The 23,284-nt window shown below is 36.5% G+C and overlaps 1 protein-coding gene across 1 annotated transcript in view; it reads right to left on the bottom strand.

Moving 5' to 3' along the window:
- The window catches only part of LOC136832274 (uncharacterized), a 272,952-nt gene that overhangs the window by 69,302 nt on the left and 180,366 nt on the right, over positions 1-23,284 (bottom strand). The window contains exons 3-7 of the mRNA XM_067093143.1: positions 22,145-22,202; positions 17,408-17,632; positions 15,911-16,076; positions 13,521-13,656; positions 4,110-4,238 (exon numbers count right to left, since the gene is read on the bottom strand). Of these exons, the coding sequence (XP_066949244.1) occupies positions 4,110-4,238; positions 13,521-13,656; positions 15,911-16,076; positions 17,408-17,621 (645 nt within the window). The 5' untranslated portion in view covers positions 17,622-17,632; positions 22,145-22,202. The remainder of the gene's footprint in view (positions 1-4,109; positions 4,239-13,520; positions 13,657-15,910; positions 16,077-17,407; positions 17,633-22,144; positions 22,203-23,284) is intronic.

Raw genomic sequence — 23,284 nt, 5'->3', positions numbered from 1 at the left:
ATGCTAGCTTTACTGTTAATATGTTCAATATAGCGTACAGCATAAGCACACACACACATTTACATAAGATAAATTTCCCAAAGAGATAAAATACGTGTATGTATCATGTATATATACACACAAACACACATACACACATATATATATAAATATTTTACAGGACACTTTTACCAGACATCTGTGTAGTTTTATTAGCCACAATGACCTCTTTAACTCATCAAGTGTATCAAAAAAAGGGTGAGGAAATTGAGAAGTAAAGAAGTCATAGTAACTATCATATATACATGAATTTCATGAGTAGGTAACACAAATACATACCATAAACACATATAATTACATATATATAATATATATGTGTGTGTATATATACAGTACATATATGTATATATAAACACACAAGTACACATCCATAAATATATACGTATATATATACATACATACATACATACATGAGTATAACTGTGTGTGAGAGGTGAAAATAAATTAATTCCTCAGTTATTCCCATCATGAAACTTCCACCAACCAACTAACCAACCAACCAACCAGGCGTGTGAACCGCATCAGAAATGCAAGATAATCCGAATTTCTAACAGCCACCCAACCGCAAGGCGGGGATCATTCGCTGTTCATAACGGCGAACGAAGGAAACAGGACCCAGAACGACTTCCGGGAGTCGTTTCCAGGCTTCAGATCGTAGGATAATTTAACCGTGAATAGGAAGGAATCGTTAAAATCACGGAGACTGATCTTCGTTTATAGTCGTCCTTGTGGGTGACAGATTACTAAAAATGCTTCCAAGGCAAAACAAATCAATGAATTTCGTCCATATTCGTCCTTGTAGATGACAGATTACGTACTGCATGCTTCCAAGGCAAAATAAATCAATGAATTTCGTCCATATTCGTCCTTGTAGATGACAGATTACGTACTGCATGCTTCCAAGGCAAAATAAATAAACTATAAATGAATAATTCAGCACTTTTTTCTTCGCTTCTTTATATGCTATAGGCTGACTGATGTGAAACACTCACTGGTTTTTATAACTGTTCCATCAACAAATAATTCCCTTCCAGAAAATTTTCATGTTGACGTTCTTGAAATTTTACGACCCATTAGAATGTACTTTAGGAAACTAACTGTTAGCTTTCACACAGCAGTTATATATATATATATATATATATATATATATATATATATATATATATATATATATATATATATATATATATATATATATATATATATATGTATGTATATCTATATACATATATGTATGTATGTAATGTGCACTGCACACCTGATGTGTACAGTTTTTAAATGATGATCAGGGGTTGATTATGGGTGCAAATAAATGAACTGTAAGCAAAACAAGTGAAGCAAGTGAAATGTGTAGCGGCAACGTGTATAAAACTGACCTCATAATTACTTTTGGCTTTTGTGGCTAAAGAAGTTCTTAAGAAAAGAAATAAAAAGCAGCACTGTCCTTGAATAACGTGGAGGAAAACTCAATCATTTGTACCAGCTTATGTGTGAGTAGATATACGTAATCGTACAATATATATATATATATATATATATATATATATATATATATATATATATATATATATATATATATATATATATATATATATATGTATTGTATATATATATATATATATATATATATATATATATATATATATATATATATATATATATATATATGTACACACACAAGGATAGAGGCATACGTGTACATATAATCGTAAGGTATGCGTTCTCACGCATAAACACCGGTACATACAATGCTCAAGTTCAAGTCCAAAGCATGACAATGGGTAGTAAACAACACATGATATTCTTCATCAGGAATTGGGGAAGCAGAACCCACGAAAATAAGCACGTGTTATTTTACATACAGTTATGACGTAGGAGCCTTATGCACCCCAAAAATATTGAATACGAACGCTTCAGTGACCACGTTAGTTGTAACGCCAGTTTTCTATATCAGTCTCCTATGTAACAGTTAAAAGAAAGGAAAAAAATTAAGCAAAATTAAGTTTATATGACCATGGTTGCGTGAAAGCAGTTTGCAATATCGAACCATTAAATCGCACACTAGCGTCGATGACCATCAAAGTTGCAACGCTCACTGACACTATCAACATCACGTCATCAATTATGTAACAAGAATGTAGGTTCGGCCATGGCCCATTACATAAACTTCGGGGAGAGAAACGTGGCTCAAATAACCTAGATCGTAAACATTGACTGAGGGACTTATCCCCTTCTCTCCCTCTGAGGACCGGATCGATAGAGGACTGATATCAGGTGGCCACGACTAATTCATTCTGCCCTCATGATAGTTTCACTGCCGTATCACCAACAAACAGCAGTTTCTTTTTATGAGGCTGAAGTAGGCAAGTCTGTTCAAAGCGAAATTAAGCCTGGAATAAAACTGGGAGTTGATAAACATTTTTTTTTTCTTTTTACTCGGAATGACAGGAACAACTTCTGTGAACTGATTTAAAGTATTAACTAGATTTTACTTTTGAATTTTCGTTATCTTACGCTTTATATGAAACTTAACGACGTAGAAAAATAATGAACGCGACGTCTGTGAACTGATTGTCAGAAGAATTACTAAAGAATACACTTTGCCAGCGTGACTGAGCCTTACCCCACACCTGAGAAGAAAGGTGCGAATGGCAACAGGTCTGGATAAGGTCCCCAAATCCAGGTAAGGAAGTGAGAGCAATAAAATTATGAATTTGATCATAAATTACAGAAAACTGGTTTAGAATGAACAATATCCTTTGGCAAAGCAGAACTGAAAGGCAGGGTGGAGGTGGAGCTGGAACAAGCATAAAAATGACAGCTGGTAAACATCGTTTATGCATATCTACTTGATATAGAAGATTCAGAATCATCTCCAACGCCAGTCAGATAGGTTATTATTATTATTATTATTATTATTATTATTATTATTATTATTATTATTATTATTATTATTATTAATGCTTGTGTTCGAATTACAAATATATGTCTAATACATGGTATCTATGATGTTCTGAATCAAAGATTTACAAAGAGGCAACAATTACATGCACACACATACTCAGTCTACACTGACTGATGAATTAGGATATTAACATAAAGAGAACAGCACAGTTTTCCGTTTTCAAAGCATCCGCTCCCTTTACCCACTACCCGACGAATGAATAAATGCTGACTTCTAATATATTTATTGGGAGATGGGTTTAAACGAGACAGACAGATAAATAAGGCAGATATAAATCCCAGAATTGTAGAATATTCTCTTCAAGTTCACGTCAAGCGTTTTCTTCAGACCCTGACTTCAATCGAAAAGTTCTATACGACACTGTGTGCGATTTATACACCCTTATGGTGCGACCGATATTTTTCATAAGATTAAAATGAACAGGATTTCCATCATCTTGTCTTATTGAAGACTAAAATGCAATTTTTTTCACGAGGGAGTTTTTTTTTTTTTGTAAACTCACCCATGGAAACGTTTGTCCCGAAATAAAACTGAAAAGAAAATCAGTAGGATGTGGACAATAATATTCTGCCATTTTTAACGTAAAAATATCCCCAGTAGTATTGAGAAATGGGACATTTTACACGGTTTTATCATTAACTGTATGGAAGACTCTCATCGCTGTTATAAACATAAACCATTATAGCCTATTTAAACAGTATGCATAAACACAGGGTTAACATCTTTGTTCCCAAATCGAGGCTTCATATCAACAGTGCCACAGTTTAGCCATCCATTAATATAAATATATAAGAATATGAACATTTAGCCATCACTTTTTCTAAATTAATGTTCTATAAATATAAATATATAAGAATATGAACATTTAGCCATCACTTTTTTCTAAACTAACGTTCACTATAAATATAAACATATAAGAATATGAACTTGCAGGCATCACTTTTTCTAAATTACCGTTCACTTTGTAAATAAAATATATAAATGAATATATGGCCATCCCATTTCTAAATGGAGACTTCACACCATTACTTAAATAGCGGCATACGCACACTCACACATACACGTACGTACGTGCGTCTTTGTGTACACACAAAATGCGTCTTACCTTGAGGCCGTGATTGAGGACGTCTAACGTAGTAGGCGAAGTAGGAGGTGATCTGGGCAAGCCTGGGTCGTCATCACCGGAGCCAGAGTCGTCACCTCGACGGCGACGAAGGACAGCCTTCAGCTCGGCCTGGAGGCAACGAAATTATATGGACGTTATACAGTACTCTAGCCTTCTGAGTCAAATCACGTTTGCTGTGTCTGTTTGTCTGTCTGTCTGTCGTTTGGTCTTGTCTCCAGGAAAATGGTCCACAAGTCAGTTATTCTGACTGGTCTTGAAAGGATAGTGTCCTCAGAAAAATCGGTCTGCGTTTTGTCTTCCACAAGATAATATCTGTCTGTCAGTCTTGGCTGTCTCAACTGAAATGGTCCACAAGTCAGTTAATCTGACTGGTCTTGAAAGGATAGTGTCCTCAGAAAAGTTAGTCTGTGTTGTTTTGTCTTCCACAAGATAATAGCTGTCTGTCAGTCTTGGCTGTCTCAACAGAAATGGTCCACAAGTCAGTTAATCTGACTGGTCTTGAAAGGATAGTGTCCTCAGAAAAGTTAGTCTGTGTTGTTTTGTCTTCCACAAGATAATACCTGTCTGTCGGTCTTGGCTGTCTCAACTGAAATGGTCCACAAGTCAGTTATTCTGACTGGTCTTGAAAGGATAGTGTCCTCAGAAAAATCGGTCTGCGTTTTGTCTTCCACAAGATAATATCTGTCTGTCAGTCTTGGCTGTCTCTTAACTGAAATGGTCCCAAGTCGTTAATCTGACTGGTCTTGAAAGGATAGTGTCCTCAGAAAAAGTTAGTCTGTGTTGTTTTGTCTTCCACAAGATAATAGCTGTCTGTCAGTCTTGGCTGTCTCAACAGAAATGGTCCACAAGTCAGTTAATCTGACTGGTCTTGAAAGGATAGTGTCCTCAGAAAAGTTAGTCTGTGTTGTTTTGTCTTCCACAAGATAATACCTGTCTGTCGGTCTTGGCTGTCTCAACTGAAATGGTCCACATCCCGTTATTCGACTGGTCTTGAAAGGATAGTGTCCTCAGAAAAAATCGGTCTGCGTTTTGTCTTCCACAAGATAATATCTGTCTGTCAGTCTTGGCTGTCTCAACTGAAATGGTCCACAAGTCAGTTAATCTGACTGGTCTTGAAAGGATAGTGTCCTCAGAAAAATCGGTCTGCGTTTTGTCTTCCACAAGATAATATCTGTCTGTCAGTCTTGGCTGTCTCAACTGAAATGGTCCACAAGTCAGTTAATCTGACTGGTCTTGAAAGGATAGTGTCCTCAGAAAAATCGGTCTGTGTTTTGTGTTCCACAAGATAATAGCTGCCTGTCAGTCTTGGCTGTCTCAAATGAAATGGTCCCCGAGTCAGTTGGTTTGATTGGTCTTATACGGATAGTGTCCTCAGAAAAGTCTGTCCGTGTTGTTTTGCCTCCAAAGGCAACTGTCCACCAAAAGATACTACAATCTGTCTGTCGGTCCTGTCTCAAAGGAAATGGTCCATGAGTCTTCGGATAAGTCTTCAAGTCGACGCTGGGGATATTCCTATGACTTGTCCTGCCTCATTCAGTATAACCAAGGGTAAGTCTACAATGCATTTCTCATGCTTGGGAAGTTTCCAGTTACTGATACGCTGTTTTATTTGAGTCTGGTTTTCTGTTTTTTGTTTTGCTGTAAGTTAAACAAATTTGGTCATGTATGGTTTGGTTCAAGTTTAATATATATTAGTTCCACTAGTTACATATTTCAACCCGTCTTTGGTCTGGTAGCGAGACCAACATATTTGACCATATTTCTCCTTTTGGTTTGGTTTCTTCTCTTTGGCTAGGTTTCAAGGACAACATATTTGGATCATATACTTACTCCGTGCTTTCAAACTGCAGTGTTGTGTTTCATTCTGTTAGTCGTTAACGGCAACTGGTAACATTTATATTTACAAACAAGTGACATCGTCTGTCTTGTCTCTCGGGCCTTACTGTCTCTCCTGCGTTCGAGATTTTGCTTATAAGGTCTCTCTTGTCACTTTTAATATGAAATAATGTATATACTACATTAATCTCATTATCCTCGCCCTTACCATTCGTTACAAATTATGAGTAAGCCACCAGGCATTAACAAAAGGAGTAACAAGTCTTATACTTTGTACGATTTACGTTTTACACCCCCGACACCCGCCACCCATCGAAATCAAGATTTCATGCGGAGTTTGATGCCAAATATTATGAAGATAATAGGCTTTTTCTTCTCTTACCCGAAGTTTAGCCTTTGCGACTTATGCCGTTCTCAATTCAGCTTGGCTATCTCATACACCACGTTTTCCGTTCAATTTGGTTTTTTAAAATTTTCAGCGTACAACAAACTTTTCAACTTCTTAGAAATAAACATTTCTCACAGTCCATCCGAATCGTCCAAGGTATTTAGTATGCCAATTCAGTCGAGGCCTAAGCTTTAGTAGTGGAGCTAATCACCAGTAGTCTAAGTAAAACAAAAAAACTAATTTATAATTATTAGGAATTTCTTGTATAACCACGCACATAATCTTTCATATATAAGTACCAACGAACAGTAATGTTCGATGGAGCCATTCCTTCACTCATTCGATCTTGCATTACACTCAGGTGGACGAATTTATCTTTCTATTCAACCTAAATATACCGATGTTCTCAGACTAGTCACGGTATATAAGGTCTATTTTATCTGGGATGCTCAACTCTTGCTTTTCAGAGGTCCAAATTTCTCGACTAGGCTGCAACGCTAATACTTCGGTTCAGATCGGTTCTGGAACCTATTTCTTCTCTAAGAAACAACACCTTTTGGATTAAGAAAGACTGGGACTTCTCTTTGCATACGCAACAGGAAATCTGCCCTAAAGTGGAAAACTGCAGTATCTGCAAAATTTTCGAAATTGAGATATGCCACCTACTGGGTTCATGAAACACTTATGCCAAAGTTACTGCAGTTTCAGAATGATTCTTCAATGCTTTCCACGAGTATTTAGTGGGTCTCATTTGCAGCATCTGCAAAATCAGTACTAAGGCAAGGAGTATCTACCATGTTTCTCAGTTTTGTATTTTTGCAGACACTGCAGTCTTCCATTTTAGGGCAGAAATGTCTCGCAAGGGAATTCTTTCTACGATTAATTTGATATCTTCTGAGGGGAGTTGGTTCAATTTACAAACCATCGCCACGATTGACCCATTATTCCATCGTTTCTCCAGTCACGTAAACTTGCAAATTCAACCTAGTCTGCGAATGTCAAATCTTCCTGCATTATAATATCAAAAAATGTTTCTGCTGATTGCTCAATTGCCTCAATGCAATACAATACAATAACTGACCATCCTCCTTTTATGTAACAAGACGCGAAGAGCAATCAGTCATAACAAACAAATTAGGTCAATCTCCTTCTCCACTTTGGCCTAAACCTCTCTACAACAGTGTCTCTCCTTCGCTGCAACCGATAAGAGAGGTCGAGATAAGAGATAATTCACATACGGATCGAAAGTTTCACTGAGGCCACACCGAAAATGCTCAAAGGTGGTCTCGCTGGAGACAAGTTCGTCCAGAAACTGTAGGTATTCAGCATATGGTATGAAATGAATGCGAGGGAAAAAAAAATAATGCTGTAAAAAATGAGAAACAGTCTTCTGTCCTTATTACCGTAAATTAAAAAGTATCAGTCTATCACTGTCAATATGTCTGGATACACCGTCCAACAGTATCTAAGACACCGCTGTTTGAACAAAATAAATGAGTAAATGAATAAATACATAAATAAATAAATAAATAAATAAGTAAATAAATGAGTAAATAAATAGATAAATAAAGAAATAAAAAAAACAAATAAATACTTCACAAATTACCCTTCCACACCACCTGCCTTTAGTTTCCAACTTATGTTCAGAATTCACAAGAGTTCCCTTTTTAAATTCCGAACAGACACACTATCCTCCTTTTTCAAAATTCTGCATCAACTTTTCACACACAGAACGAGGACTAAATAGACGATCGATTACCACAAATGCAGGAAGCAAAGTCAGGAGATAAGACAACTAATCAGGCTGTAGTGTTTACCTTGAGGTCACTCTTAGCCTCAAGTGGATTTGTCGAGTCTATGGAAAAGTCAAGCGTATTTTTAAATACAAGAAAGAAAATTCATGTATAAAACCGTAAAAAAAAAGCTAGTCGATAAACCACAGTTGCCTGCTTCAAACAGCAAAATTATTTGCTGTTGCAGATGACAATCGAACAAAATCAGCAATGTCTCTTCCTTCAGAGAGGAAAAAAAAAGGCGAAACAGAATAAATGCTCCTCTAAATAACAAATTGACAGGTATTACTTTGCCATCTTTGACAGCCTCTTGCTGTGAAAAATCTCATTAAATATACCATGGGATCTTAAAACAAGCAAATCAACATTAAGTCGTTTCCCCCAACAAGAGGTGGGACCAGGGGAAAAATAACACTATGGTCACTGGACATTAACACTTTAACCGCTGAATCGTGGGTGAACCTAGATAAAATAAACTTGCAAAATATTAGTTGCTTCAAAAACCTACACAGAGGGCACATTAGCAAGACGTCAAAACTCGGTGCATTCATATATAGCTTTTATCATTATTTTCCCATATATATATATATATATATATATATATATATATATATATATATATATATATATCTATATATATATATATATCTATATCTATAATATATATATATATATTTTATATATATATATATATATATATATATATATATATATATATATATGAACAAACAGATTTAATAATGTCACGATACATTTTAAAGTAATACAGTTAAGACTGAACTAGACTAAATCACTTACTAAGTTAGGATGGTCTGATGCTGCAAAACATTCTCTGGCGGCCCAAGCATTTGCATCGTTTTAGGATTTTCAGACCCCAGCTGCAACAAATTCGGCAAGACTATTATAAAATCTGTTTCGAAGCAAACGCCTCTGAGGTAATTTCCAAATTAGGAGTCACTTCGAAGGACCACTCCAGATGGTTCATTTTCCTCCATACCTCCAAGACTGCAGGTGACAACGACAACGATTACTATCAACAGTTAAATCAAAATCTTGCGTTGTAGTTTTGATTTATAAGTTGCCTCTGCGCGTGCGCTGAAAGACAATCTTTCACGACGTGCTCACAATACCTGTTGTGACTGTCACTTCTGTTGCGAGTAAGTTGGCTTTGTGATATCACGGATTCCAGTTCTCTTCACCAGCTGACTACATCATTAAAGGTATTTGATATTTAATTTTTATATAATGGGAAAAAAAAAACACTAAATATCACTGGCAGTAAGTTCCAGCGTCCGACACTATTACCACGTCGAACAACAAGATCACACTGAGACCCCCTTCTTGCTATGATACCCGGAGGAATGGGTTGCGCCGATTATTCTTATCTTATCACGGACTTTAATCTCTCTCTCTCTCTCTCTCTCTCTCTCTCTCTCTCTCTCTCTCTCTCTCATTACGCGATCCTTATACCGGGTGTCAATCACCAACCTGACCTGGCACATCGAATCCTATTCTTCAGTCGAGAGATGATACCATGACTTGCCATGACTAATTCAAAGTCTACCTAAATCCGAACACAAGGGAGGAGCTCTCTCTCTCTCTCTCTCTCTCTCTCTCTCTCTCTCTCTCTCTCTCTCCTCCACGGCGTTTATTATTTAGCGATAAGGTTTCATAACGCGCACAAACCCCACACTAACGAGGTGGAAAGCCGAGCTCATTAGAGGCGCAATCTCCAAATAGAAAGTGTAAAGAAGAAGTCTTCCTGCGGAAGAACAAGAGACAGTTCGAATCCTCGTTACGGGAGGACCAGATCGTCTTTATCTCTGCGGAAATTTCGCCAAGTTTGGGGCGGCTCTCCGTCATCGCTATCGCCTTTAATCGTCGTGAAAATGTGATGATCGTTCCCTTTATATATCGCCTCGGTGGACTCATCGTCTTCATGAACGTCGCTTATTTTTTTGCTTTTCAAAATAATGATGAACGTAATGAAAATATTCTGATGAGCAATGCCTCTCTAAATTATAATAATGACCATGAAAAATATGATGACTACTGTCGGATGCAATGCGAGACATTATCAAGACCATGACCGTAATCATTATTTTTCAGTAATCATACCGGTACCCACAAGGGCAATATAATGATCAAACCCGTTATCACCAAGGTCAGCGGGAAAGAAATACACGCTTAACGGAATCAAGAGAAAGGATAATAAACCCACCTCCAACATGCATGTAAATACTATCGATAGAAACAGGTAGAACATCCATGGACTCAGCAAACACTTCAGTCAGTGCTAATGACTTACAACTTTCTGTGTCAAATGTAAAGAAGAATTCTTTTTTCTCAATGCGTACAAAGCGAAACAAAACACTTCAGTGAGTATTAATGACCTACAACTCTGTGTGTCAAATGTAAATAAGAATTCTTTTTTCTCAATGCGTACAAAGTTAAACAAAAATTATTACAATTTTTTTTTTTTTTTTGTAAATCCATCTCTATTAAGCGACATTTCTGTGTTTCAGACTTAATAATCTCCTTCAATTTTGGAGTGTTGTGTTCTAGGGCATTGTATTTTGTGGATGCTTGACTTCAGGCGAATTCTATTTGAAGCTTGTGTCAACGGCACCGAAAAACCGTGTATAATAATAATAATAATAATAATAATAATAATAATAATAATAATAATAATAATAATAATAATAATAATAATAATAATAATAATAATAATAATAATTCACTAGAGACTATTTCAAAATAACAAAACTATTATATCCCATCCCATATTTTTACGACTGTTTACTCACATGAAAAATCAACTGAGGTTTCAACAGCATTCAGCAGAAAAACAATATTTGCACTTGCTGAACTAGTAGATAAGGAAATCTCTCGCCTTGGTACACTTGAACTTTATCTGGGGCAAATTCACAGATCTATTCTTTGCTGGGGCTGTGGTGGTGTGGAAGGAAGGTAGAGGGTGGGGGGATAATAATTTTTTTATTTGCTTGTGTGTGTGTGTGTGTTAGGGGGGAGAGGGTACTTCTATATAAGCTTTTTCGAAGAAGTTCGAAATTGTTAAAGTTTTTCAAGGTCAATGTCGTAGGATGAATAAATACAAAATATGGACTATAACAAAACAACTTCAGTTATAATATTAAGAGTCATAGGAAAACCGTATGCTGTACCTGTGAGTTCATATTTGTTCGAGGAAACTTTTTCCTTTAAGGTCTAGTTTCAGAAAAACTAGATTTTTATTACGGTTCGTGATCGAAAAAAAACTTGAGAAGTTTCTCAAAGGGTGGATTTTAATAGAAAAACGCAGATTATTTAAACATTCATTGTCATGAGCAACTTTTCCTGATTTCCTCAACTCTGGCACCAAGAGAAAACTCCAATATTATTAAACATAGCAAGAGACGGCTCCAACTTTATTCGAGACAGCAAAGAGAAAACTCCAGTTTTATAGCACATAACGAGAGAAAACGCCCATCTCATTACAGTTTACTTGAGAGGAAACTGTCTTGGATGTAATAACAACGGTCAACTGATCATCTGACACATGTTCCTCTCCTCTCCCCGAACTTCCAAATTTGGTTTTGTACAACATGTCGTTGTGACCCCAATCTTTTACTTATCTTAGGCAGGCACTTACATCAGCCGATAAGAAGATAAGATTCCCTGCATTAAGTCTTGTTCGGTCAAGAAGTGTGTACTGATGGTGAGGCCTGCTCTGTGACAGTGTCACTGTTCATGCTCCGGAGGATTTTGAAAACATTCGATTGTTCTTTTTTTAGTGTCACAACCATGATATGGTCGTTTCTGGACTTTCACATATGTTATGAGAATGCTCTAAAAAGACCTATTTCTCTGAGGTAAACTGAGTATTTAGAATAGATGCAAATGGGACGGGAAACACCGTGCCATTTTCTGGCCCAGGCAAGAAGAAGATGAAGAAGAAGACGCGTGGAGCCTAGCCACAAAAGAAACGACAGACTGCCTCTTAAACAAAGGTTATAAGAGTTAGGAAAAACACAAGCAGGAAGAGAATTCCTTAGCCCGACGTCAAAAGGAAAGAAACATTTACTGGCCAGTGTACTCCAAAGAATACCTATTTACAAAGAGTCAAACCCAAAATCACAAAAATTAATATTGCCTTTGACGCGCAACGTAGAAGCTGCAATTTTTTCCATTCCCAAATAAATATAAATCTTCCAGAAATACTGGTTAACCGGAGATAACCAGTTCCCACAAACACTCGATACAGATAAAACAGTCACAATCGCCGCAGATATACCCTGATCTCAAAGCACTGAGTCATAACTGCCATTATCGTCCTTATTCAAGTCGGGCATAATTTACGTAGCTGATATTCGAGTCTCAAGAAATGTTTGAACCGTGAGTCATCCGTCTATAAATATGTCAGGCTGATATTTTCACCATCCAGACTAAGATACACTAAGAGTTAACTATATTTAAAAATGTCAGGCTATATATTTCATATCATTTCCTACAACTTACAAAACAGGAGGGTGGATGCAGAATATGAAACTTGATATATCATCAGTATGGAAGAGTCATCTGTCTGTAAAATGCCAGGCTAATATTTACACTAGTCAGACTAAGATAGACTGAGAGTTAACGGAGGGAGGGGAGAACTTATTAAGAGACATGAGGTATCATCACTATGGAAGAGTCATCTGTTCACAAATATGTCAGGCTAATATTTACATCAATCAGACTAAGATAGACAAAGTCTGATATATATAAACACATCAGGCTACATATTTCAATTATAAAAAAAGGGGGGGGAGGGGGGAAGGACATAATATGAGACATGAGGTATCGTCACAGTTAGAGTCATCTGTTCACAAATATGCCAGGCTAATGTTTACAACAATAAGAGTAAGATAGACTGACAGTTAACTATATTCAAACATGTCAGGCTACACATACTACAGATGATTTCCAAAACTAAAAAAAAAAAGAGGGATAGAACTCGTTACGAGATATCGTCAATAAAAAAAATATATTTGTCACACTAATATTTACACCAATCAGGCTGAAGAGTTAACTGTATCTAAACATATCAGGCTGCATAGCTTATATTAATTCCAAAAATTAAAAAATGGGTAAGGCAGACTGATAGTTAACTATATTTAAAAACATAAGGCTACATATACTAATTCCAAAAACTGAAAAAATTGTTAAGGTAGACTGACAGTAAACTATATATAAACACGTCAGGCTACAAACATATTAATTCCAAAAACTAAAAAAAAAAAAAAAAAAAACCAGGTGGGATAGAATATGAGAATGCAAGACAAGAGTTATTGTTAAAACGGAAATTAACCAAATGTGATTAAACTCGCTTACCATATTGACGCCCCTGGTGGCAATGGCCAGGGCGGGAGGGGTGGTGTGGCCATGGTGGGCGTCGGCGCTGGTGTCCGGGCTAAAGACGGAATCGTGGGAGACGCTCAAGCCCTGGTTGTAGGGTCCGCTGTTGCGGCTGCGGAAACAAATTGGGGGCCAATTACAAGACTGAAAATTATAAATATATATATATATATATATATATATATATATATATATATATAATATAGCTACAAATAATATATATATAGTAATATATTTTCATATATGTTGTGTGTGTGATAATAAGTGTCCGTGGGATCGAACCAGCGACGGTGGGTGAATCAAGGACTAAGTGACACGCTAACCAGTAAGAGTGAGAGAGAGTCACTAGATCTGAGAGTCCGAGGAGAATAGAGAGAGAGAGGTAGAGTGGTGGAGAGAGAGAGAGAGAGAGACCTGTATATGAATCACGTGATGCGATAAACAGTCTTATCTCACTATATATATAGATAGAGAGAGAGAGAGAGAGAGAGAGAGAGAGAGAGAGAGAGAGAGATAGATATATATGTGAAGTGTGTGTGTGTGTGTGTGTGTGTGTGTGTTCTCTCACTAAGAGAGAGAGAGAGAGAGAAAGTGGAGAGAGAGACTCCCCCAACATCTTCTCTCTCTCACTAAGAGAGAAGAACTGTGATACAAACAGCAGAGCTCTCTCTCTCTCTCTCTCTCTCTCTCTCTCTCTCTCTCTCTCTCTCTCTCTCTCTCTCTCGCAACAATAATATGGCAAAAACATCTTCCCTTATGGACTAAAATGGTTATGACATTCCCAGAGGAAACTCCTTCCAAAGTAATGAGAGAGAGAGAGAGAGAGAGAGAGAGAGAGAGAGAGAGAGAACTGTGACTCAGACATGCAGAGAGCTCTCTCTCTCTCTCTCTCTCTCTCTCTCTCTCTCTCTCTCTCTCTCTCTCTCTCTCTCTCTCTCTCAACAAAAATATGGCAAAAACATCTTCCCTTCTAGACTAAAATGGTTATGACATTCCCAGAGGAAACTCCTTCCAAAGTAATGATTCCGATATGAGGAAATATTTGCAGGAGTTCCTGGAAAGGACTATCAGAAGCCTTTTTCCTTTGCGCCCTAAAGGACTTCAAGCCCTTGAATCATAATTACGCTGAAGCAAAGGATATGTTCGTTTGAATCTTGACAATTCAAACTGGGTGGAATCTTCACAAAGAACAAAATCTTCTGACAAAACCTCCCACAAAATAAATTCCTCAGCACCATTTTACCACAAGAAAAACAACACTATGTACCTACTAAATTAACGAAACCAAATCAAATCAGAGAGAGAGAGAGAGAGAGAGAGAGAGAGAGAGAGAGAGAGAGAGAGAGAGAGAGAGAGTAATGATCAGTCATGAAATCAAAAGTAAAACCTCAAGTAAATATATTAATTTGGCTTTATTTGAGCTCTACGAACAAAATCTCCATCTATACTCGTAAACATATGAATAAATGCTCTTTGCCGACATAAAGTTCATACATGCAAAGAAACATGTGTCCCTAAAAATTAACGCAAACAGAAAAATCAAAATTGAAAAAAAGGTAAATTCGAATTCAGAGCAGAAATGAAATATTTTGTCTCAAAAAATACTGAAACAAAATAAAAAGTAAATTATTCAGTTTCTCTTCTTTAAAATGTCGACGTATTTTCATGAATAAGAAAATTTAAAAGTCTTTCACAAAAAAAAAAAAAACATCGGCGAACTCATGTCACAACTAACACCGTAAAAACGTTAACATTTATCTGAAATTAATTTAATTAAGCGAACCATTTTCATAAATGAGAAAATTTTAAAACCTTACGAAAACAAGGAAAAAATGCGTTGAAGTCTTTCCGACACAATCGAGTTTTCTGTACAGCCGCTACAACGTATACTCAAGGCCACCGTAAACAGATCTATCTTTTGGTGGTCTCGGTATAAGCTGTATGAGCCGCGCCCACGAAACTTTAACCACGGCCCGGTGGTGGCCTGGCCTATATCGTTGCCAGAAGCACGACTATGGCTACCTTTAAGCTTAAATAAAATTTTAAAAACTACTGAGGTTAGAGGGCTGTAATTTGGTATGTTGGATGATTGGAGGGTTGATGATCAACGTACCAAATTGCAACTCTCTAGCCACAGCAGTTTTTAAGATCTGAGAGCGGACAGAAAACGTGCGGAAAGAAAAAGATGCGTACAGAAAAAGTGCGTGCGGACAGACAAAGCCGGCACAATAGTATTCTTTTACAGAAAACTAAAATAGAGAGAGAGAGAGAGAGAGAGAGAGAGAGAGAAACAACAGCGGCGCCTCATCTAAACCCGTAAAAACGTTAATGACCATGATGAGAGTAATTTTACTTTCCTGCCTTACCTGTGCTGGATGTCCACAGCCAACTCCGAGGTGGACCTTGCCCTCAGAGTCGGCTCCGGCGGCTGAGGGCTGACGCTTTCGTCTGCCCGACGGCGCACCCGGCGTCGGAACATTTTTACCAGGCCTCGGAGGCCCCATAACCGTCGGCGTTTGGGCTCCGTGGACACTGCAACGAAGATAAAATTCGGTGAATCAAATCGGTAACATTACCTGGTCTTTAATAGGCACATGGCACTACCATGTAAAAAAAAAAAAAAAAAAAAAAATCACAATAAAAACTATAATGTACTAGGCGCTACCATCTAAGAATCATAAAACAGAAAATTAAATATAATAATAATAATAATAATAATAATAATAATAATAATAATAATAATAATAATAATAATAATAATGGAACAGTTACTTCTATCGGGGGAAGGGGGTCACCGCCGAGTTATCCAAAAATTTTGCATATAGTTCAATCTGTAGACTCAATTCCATACAGTTCCGAACAGTACCATTACTTATCAAGTTTATAATTTACATTCAAGCCATATCTACTGGCATAGAGTCCTTACAGTAAAACGAGTACTTATAACTCATACCCATCCAAAAGGCTTCTAATACACTGCACATTGTTTTGAAGATTAAGATTTCCACAATATACGGTGTTCATCTCTCTATCATTCATTACATAATTATCTGCTAATAAAAAATAAGTACAATATCTTTGGAAATGAAGATTCATTACGCAACATGAGCTTATGCGAACCAAAGGAGAAAATGAACTACAGAAAACCTCTCTCTCTCTCTCCAACGCCTTCCATTACCTGCCACGTGTTCAGTATTATTAAAATGTTGCTAAACTGGGCAAAAGTTACAATTTTAATATCTAACTGGGCTCGCCCGAATAATTTGTCCCTAATAAGTAGAGAAACTTGAAGCAAGAGGTCATAAGAACTAACAGCTGGTTTACAACCTTAGGCTTCCAAAAACGCGATTACAGACAATCTATGACCTTGGCAGCATTCCAACACATATTAGTGTAAGCATCCAATAAAAAAAAAAATGATGTGGAAACAGCAAAAAAAAAAAAAAAAATCAGTTCTGCAATGCAATATGTGAATGTTTACCGATTTCCCATCTTTCAAAAAATCTCATGTATATAATCAATAGCCAACACAAGTTTAAAATTACTATGATTATTGATAAAACAAGGAATCTTTATTTTGGTTTAAATAAAAATATTTCCCTTGGGTATTGTGTCAGAATACAAAAGAGGTTAATACAGAAAATAAAAAACGGATCAATATTGACTGTTCACCAAACAGTTAGGTAGGTGATTTTATAAGCAGAAACAGAGGACAGGAAAAACTATGTAGTGATTCACAGCCCTTGAGAATAGTGCAATGTGTGAGTATAAATCAGTATCCCTAAATAACTACGGCACCGTTTTCTTTTCCGTCGTATAATAGAAAACTGTTTACATTACAGCGGTTACTATTCTATTCTTACCTGGCGCCTGCTGTTGCTGAGGTTGCTGTTGAGGTTGAGGAGAGAGGGAAGGAGGTAACGTTGAGCATGATCTAGGACCGCAAAAGGCGGCACAGGGTGCGGGGGGCGTGTCCTCCCGGGGGCTACGCCCCTCCCCACTTCCACCCAGGCCTCCCCCTCCACCGCCTCCTCCCGGGTCTTGGCCATTAGTTTCATCGTCTCGTGGAGCAGCCATATTGGTTCCTCCTGCGAATATCATATGTGAAGAGCAACAGAAAATGTATCTATTTCGTTAATGAAAATGAGAGACTAAATTATTTCCTAGCGAAAAACATGAGTATAAAAATGATCTAAGTGCAAAGTATAATGACGCTTATTAATCAAAAGGAAAAGATTATTAATGTACATCAGTTAAGTATACCTTAGTTTTACCAGACCACTGAGCTGATTAACAGCTCTCTAAAACTATGAAGGATTAGACTTATTTTACGTGGCTAAGAACCAATTGTGATAAGCAAAGAAAATAAAACTATTTTTATTAGAGAAAAGGCATTATTAACTAAATTCATCTCTTCTGGCTTAAACAGACACAACCTATCACTAAAACCATGCGGCTGACAGACTCATATCCAAGTGCACACAGTAGATATACTCAACGTGAAACTAAAACAATCAACATAGCATAAACACTGTCGTAAATAATGTACAGCATAAATCTATCGTTTACAAGCATTACATCTGCACACGTGAAAGCGTAGGCATGGCCACCTCTACGCTCTGATCCCAACCATACAAGAATTAGTTCCAAATCATTAACATGAACAAATAGTTCCCTTGCGATAAATATATTTACATAGTCATTTTTTAAATAATCAATCGTAATTTCTATAGTCCGTGGTTTCTGGAAACGGCTAGTTGAAATATGATAGTGAAAAGTTAAAAAGCAAAAACATTTATTCGTCAAAAATATTTATCTGTTGGTAAGAACACTAGTCTCATCTGATAATAATATTCTTATTTTCTCTCACACGATTGTTTAAGGTTCATTTATTTCAGTAATAAATAAAGTATACAAATCTCAGAGATATGAGTATATTCAATCACGAATACGTTCCTCCTGCGATGTTTTACTCCGGCTAAATCACTGGAAAACGATCCTGGCCTGACGTTTATTGGCCTGGTCTCACACCAACATCTCACTCTCCCTTTTGATTGAAAGCAAACTGGTCCATAGAGGCACCCAAAATGCTCCTCAGGGAAGCTACTATCCACATCTTCCTCGAGCACTGAAAGCAATGATACTAAGAGGATACAAGACTTGCGGGATACTGGAAGACTCGTACTATCGGTAAGTCCCTCTATATTCCATAGGAAAAAAAAATTTCTTGGCAGAAAACATCTTGAACAGGAAAATTTCCCCTGAGTCATTCCCAGCTTGGAAACACGAGGAAACCGTCTAGACAGAGATCCAATACGGGGGGGGGGGGGCATGAAAAATAATGACAAAATAATAATATTGAAGATTTAGATAATAACAACATAAATGAGAAATATGAAAATGGGGAAAAAATTAAAAATCTATTATAGAAATAATAAAACTGAGAAAATATATAATAGCGATTATATATAATAATATATATACATTATATATATATATATATATATATATATATATATATATATATATATATATATATACATATATACATACATACATACATACATACATACATACATACATATATATATATATATATATATATATATATATATATATATATATATATATATATATATAATATATAAAATTGGTGCCTCTCCCCTTGAATTTTCTCTGGATCCGCTAGTGGACAGAAGGAGTGAGACGAGGCGGACAGAGAGTAAAGAGTTATGGAGGCGGAAGAGGGAAGACGGAATTAAGGAAGAGGAAAAGTAAAGGGAAAGACTTTATTACTTCCTGACGGCCCGATTCCAAGTGCCATTCGGGATTCCCAAAATAAGGAATGACACTGGGAGTTAAAACTTGCAAAAAATGATAGAAACAAAACTTATCACGCTAATAACGTAATGATGTATCCTGTAATTCTAGGACTGTTCAAGTGATTCTGATATCTTTACAACTAAAATATTGATATTAATCAAACTACATAACAGATGAATGATTGATTCACGTGCTTTAGAAAGATTTTCTAAGTAGTTATTCAGTGTTTTTTCCTAAACAGGTGTATTTATTTTATTTCTATTTTCTTCTAGAGAAGTGGGTGCTGCGATCAAGCATGTGAGTGACTGGATATAGAATTTAGGCCAAAGGCCAGGCACTGGGACCTACGAGGTCATTCAGCACTGAAACGGAAACTGACAGTAAAAGTTTGAAAGGTGTAACAGGAGGAAAACCCCAAAGCAGTTGCACTATGAATCAATTGTTAGGAGAGGGTGGAAAGTAAGACGGAAGAAAGAGAATACGAAAGAAGGTACAGCAAAAGAAACGAAAGGGGAAGCAGCTAAGGGCCGAAGGCACGCTGCAAAGAACCTTAAGTAATACCTACAGTGCACCGCATGAAGTGCACAGACGGCACTACACAGCTACGGGGGCGATCAAATATGTGAAAATCTGAACCTTCCGTTTTCTCATAACGGTCCCATGGCGTTGCAAATTTTGAGGTTCTATGTTGCTGAAGGGGAAATTTCGCAGAACAACGAGAATAACACGAAAGAAACAATAACCCTTCATGTTTTAATAATAATAATAATAATAATAATAATAATAATAATAATAATAATAATAATAATAATAATAAATGTGCCTCGCTGTCTAACTTCTCAGTTCCAGAGGTCCTTTAATCCTCATGCCGTTGGACTGTGGGACAGCCTCCTAGAGAATTTCGTGCATTTGGAACTTCGGAAGTTCAAGCGAAGGTGCAGTGCATTACTACCCTAATACTATTCTCCTTGCATTTCAGTACTTTGATCTAATTGTTAATTTATTCTTTTTTTTTTCTTTTTAATAAGTGGGATCTCTACTTTCTGTATTTCTCTTTACCTCCTCTTACTTCTTCCTAATGAACACCATATTCTTTGGAAGCTTGAATTTCAAGTCAATGGCCCCTATGGGCTTATTTCATATCAATAGGTTTCAGCTTCTGAATAATAATAATAATAATAATAATAATAATAATAATAATAATAATAATAATAATAATAATAATAATAATAATACTCAAACAAAACTTCTTTCAGTTTTCTTCTGAAGATGGGAAGAGGAACCCACAAGATTCCTGTGTATAACTTATTTACTTGTAAAATATTTACATGTTACTTGAATCTCCTTCAAGTAATACGTAAATATTTACAAGTAAACAAGTTATACACAGGAATCTTGTATGACTCTCTTTCAATAATAATAATAATAATAATATGTAATAATAATAATAATAGGTATCTAATGAATAAACATAAACTTCTCATAAGCCCAAAATGCCATCTCCTCAGTTTCACTCTCTCCCAACTGTAAGTAACCACAGGAACCGAATCAATATCGGAAAATGTTTCGGGCTATTTAAACACCCTCACAAAAAGAGAGAATCATCAGCGGAAAATGGCTTATACTTGAAGAGAGAGAGAGAGAGAGAGAGAGAGAGAGAGAGAGAGAGAGAGAGAGAGAGAGAGAGAGGTGGGGGGACAATCATTGAGAAAAATGGCTAATGGGTAACAATTTCCATAAACTGGGAGGGAGATGGGAAGGGGAGTATTAAGAGAAATGGTTAACATTTTCGAAAAAGTGGAGAGAGAGAGAGAGAGAGAGAGAGAGAGAGAGAGAGAGAGAGAGAGAGAGAGAGAGATACCCCCCTTACTTATCTCAGGCATCCTCACCAAGCTGACCGATATAGCTGCTTCCATGTCTTACGACAGCTGAAATAACCATTACCATCACACTGTAACTGATTAAGATAGAGATACGGAAACCTATTTTAATTTCTTTTTGAAATAATGATGGGTTTAGTAAGCCGTGGATAAATGCCAACGAGGCGTACAATTCAAAGATTAGAGGCTGTACGTACGAAGCATGGAGCCACTGGAATCACAGAAGGGTCCTGGCAGACTGAGGACTAAGTTTGTAACCCCAAGCATGGGATTACAGTGGAATTGAAAGGAAAATCGTACCTCTAAATATACGGAGCAGGACAATACGGCGATTAACTTACTGAGCAAATTTCACCAGAACAGAACATGTACGAAAAAATTATTAAAGAACGCAGGTGAAAAGAATAAATTGTGAGTGTTAAGAAATTTATACAAAGATTCGGAATACTCTCTAAAACTTCGTTCAGACGAAATCTAAAGGGAAATTTAACGTTGCACAAAACAGCTCCCGGCTTTGTCATAATGACAGCCTTCGTGAAGTGACACTCAAGAAAGAGCAGAAATTTGGGGGGCGGGCCTGTTTCTAGTACGTTCCATTTCAGAAATCTTTTTCAGCAATTCATGATTTTAAATTCATTTAGCGGTTACACATTTAATTTCTCCAGTTGCTTCTCTCTTAAAAACTAATCTAACGCCCAAATTTGTCTTTCATCTGGCTTTGATTAGTATCCATATAAATTAGTATTTCATATTCATATTTCCCGTCTGTTTCCTGAAACTTTGAGCGTTAATTTAGTTCCTCTGTATAGTTGGACCAGCCATTCATATCACATCACGCGCACGCACAAACACACACACATACATACTAATGACTGCAATGCACGAAAATGAACTTACCACCAATCCACCACTGAGAATAGGCCACGGTGACTGGACTACATTATTACCAGACAATCTGCAAGAGACAAAACTTGAATTAACTACTTGTGAACAAGAATCATGCAGTTTTTTCGCGTAAAAGCATACCGTAATATACTGAACGTGTCTTCTCGATTTCGTAAGTAATAAATTACCGTAAAATATCGAAATATTATTTTAACATTTTTAGAAAATTAAAAAGACAAGTTTCCAAATGAACATAATAACAACAAACCAAAAAAGACTAAACATAAACCCAAAAGACTAACAGCGAATGTATAAACAAAAGCTCTCAAGCGTCATAAAACCAAGGCCTTTGAACAAAAGAGGAAAATTCTAACCAATATTTACAAAAAAAATAATAAAATGTTACTGGTTCTCATCCCAGAGAAAAATGCTTAAGAAACACCACCCAATTATCTGCCGCAAGCAGCGTTCGCGTTAGCTACCTGCCTCTGCAAATGTAAATGGACAGTCTGGACTTTCTTCCTACTAGCCTTATACTTAATAATAATAATAATAATAATAATAATAATAATAATAATAATAATAATAATAATAATAATAATAATAATAATAATAGTAGTAGTAATAGTAATAATAATAATAATAAGAAGAAGAAGAAGAAGAAGGAGGAGGAGGAGGAGGAGGAGGAGGAGGAGGAGGAGGAGGAGGAGGGAGGAGGAGGAGGAGGAGGGGAGGAGGAGGAGGAGGAGGAACTTGAAGATGTTTATTATAATCGGGTTCATTCTTGGCTGAACACTTACAAAAGATGAAAAAGATAACAACATCAACAACAACAATAATAATAATAATAATAATAATAATAATAATAATAATAATAATAATAATAATAATAATAAACCCGACTAAATGCGATTACCAAAACCTGGCGACACAATGATAACTTACAGTAACAACATTACGAGATTATCGTAAACTATTTTACCAAGTGAAGTTTACCCAGGAAATCCGAAGCTTTGACACGGAGCGAGCGCAACTCAAAAACAGCACATAAAATACAATAAAATAAATAAAATAAACCATATGGGAAAATTCTTCGCTAATTTTCTTGACGTTTTAACTTGTAAAATTTTTGTATGACATGAATTTCAGCTG

Source organism: Macrobrachium rosenbergii, chromosome 49 (genome assembly GCF_040412425.1).
Source record: "Macrobrachium rosenbergii isolate ZJJX-2024 chromosome 49, ASM4041242v1, whole genome shotgun sequence".
NCBI lineage: Eukaryota > Metazoa > Arthropoda > Malacostraca > Decapoda > Palaemonidae > Macrobrachium > Macrobrachium rosenbergii.
The sequence above is the reverse complement of the archived record's forward strand: the minus strand, read 5'-3'. Positions and strand labels throughout refer to the sequence as shown.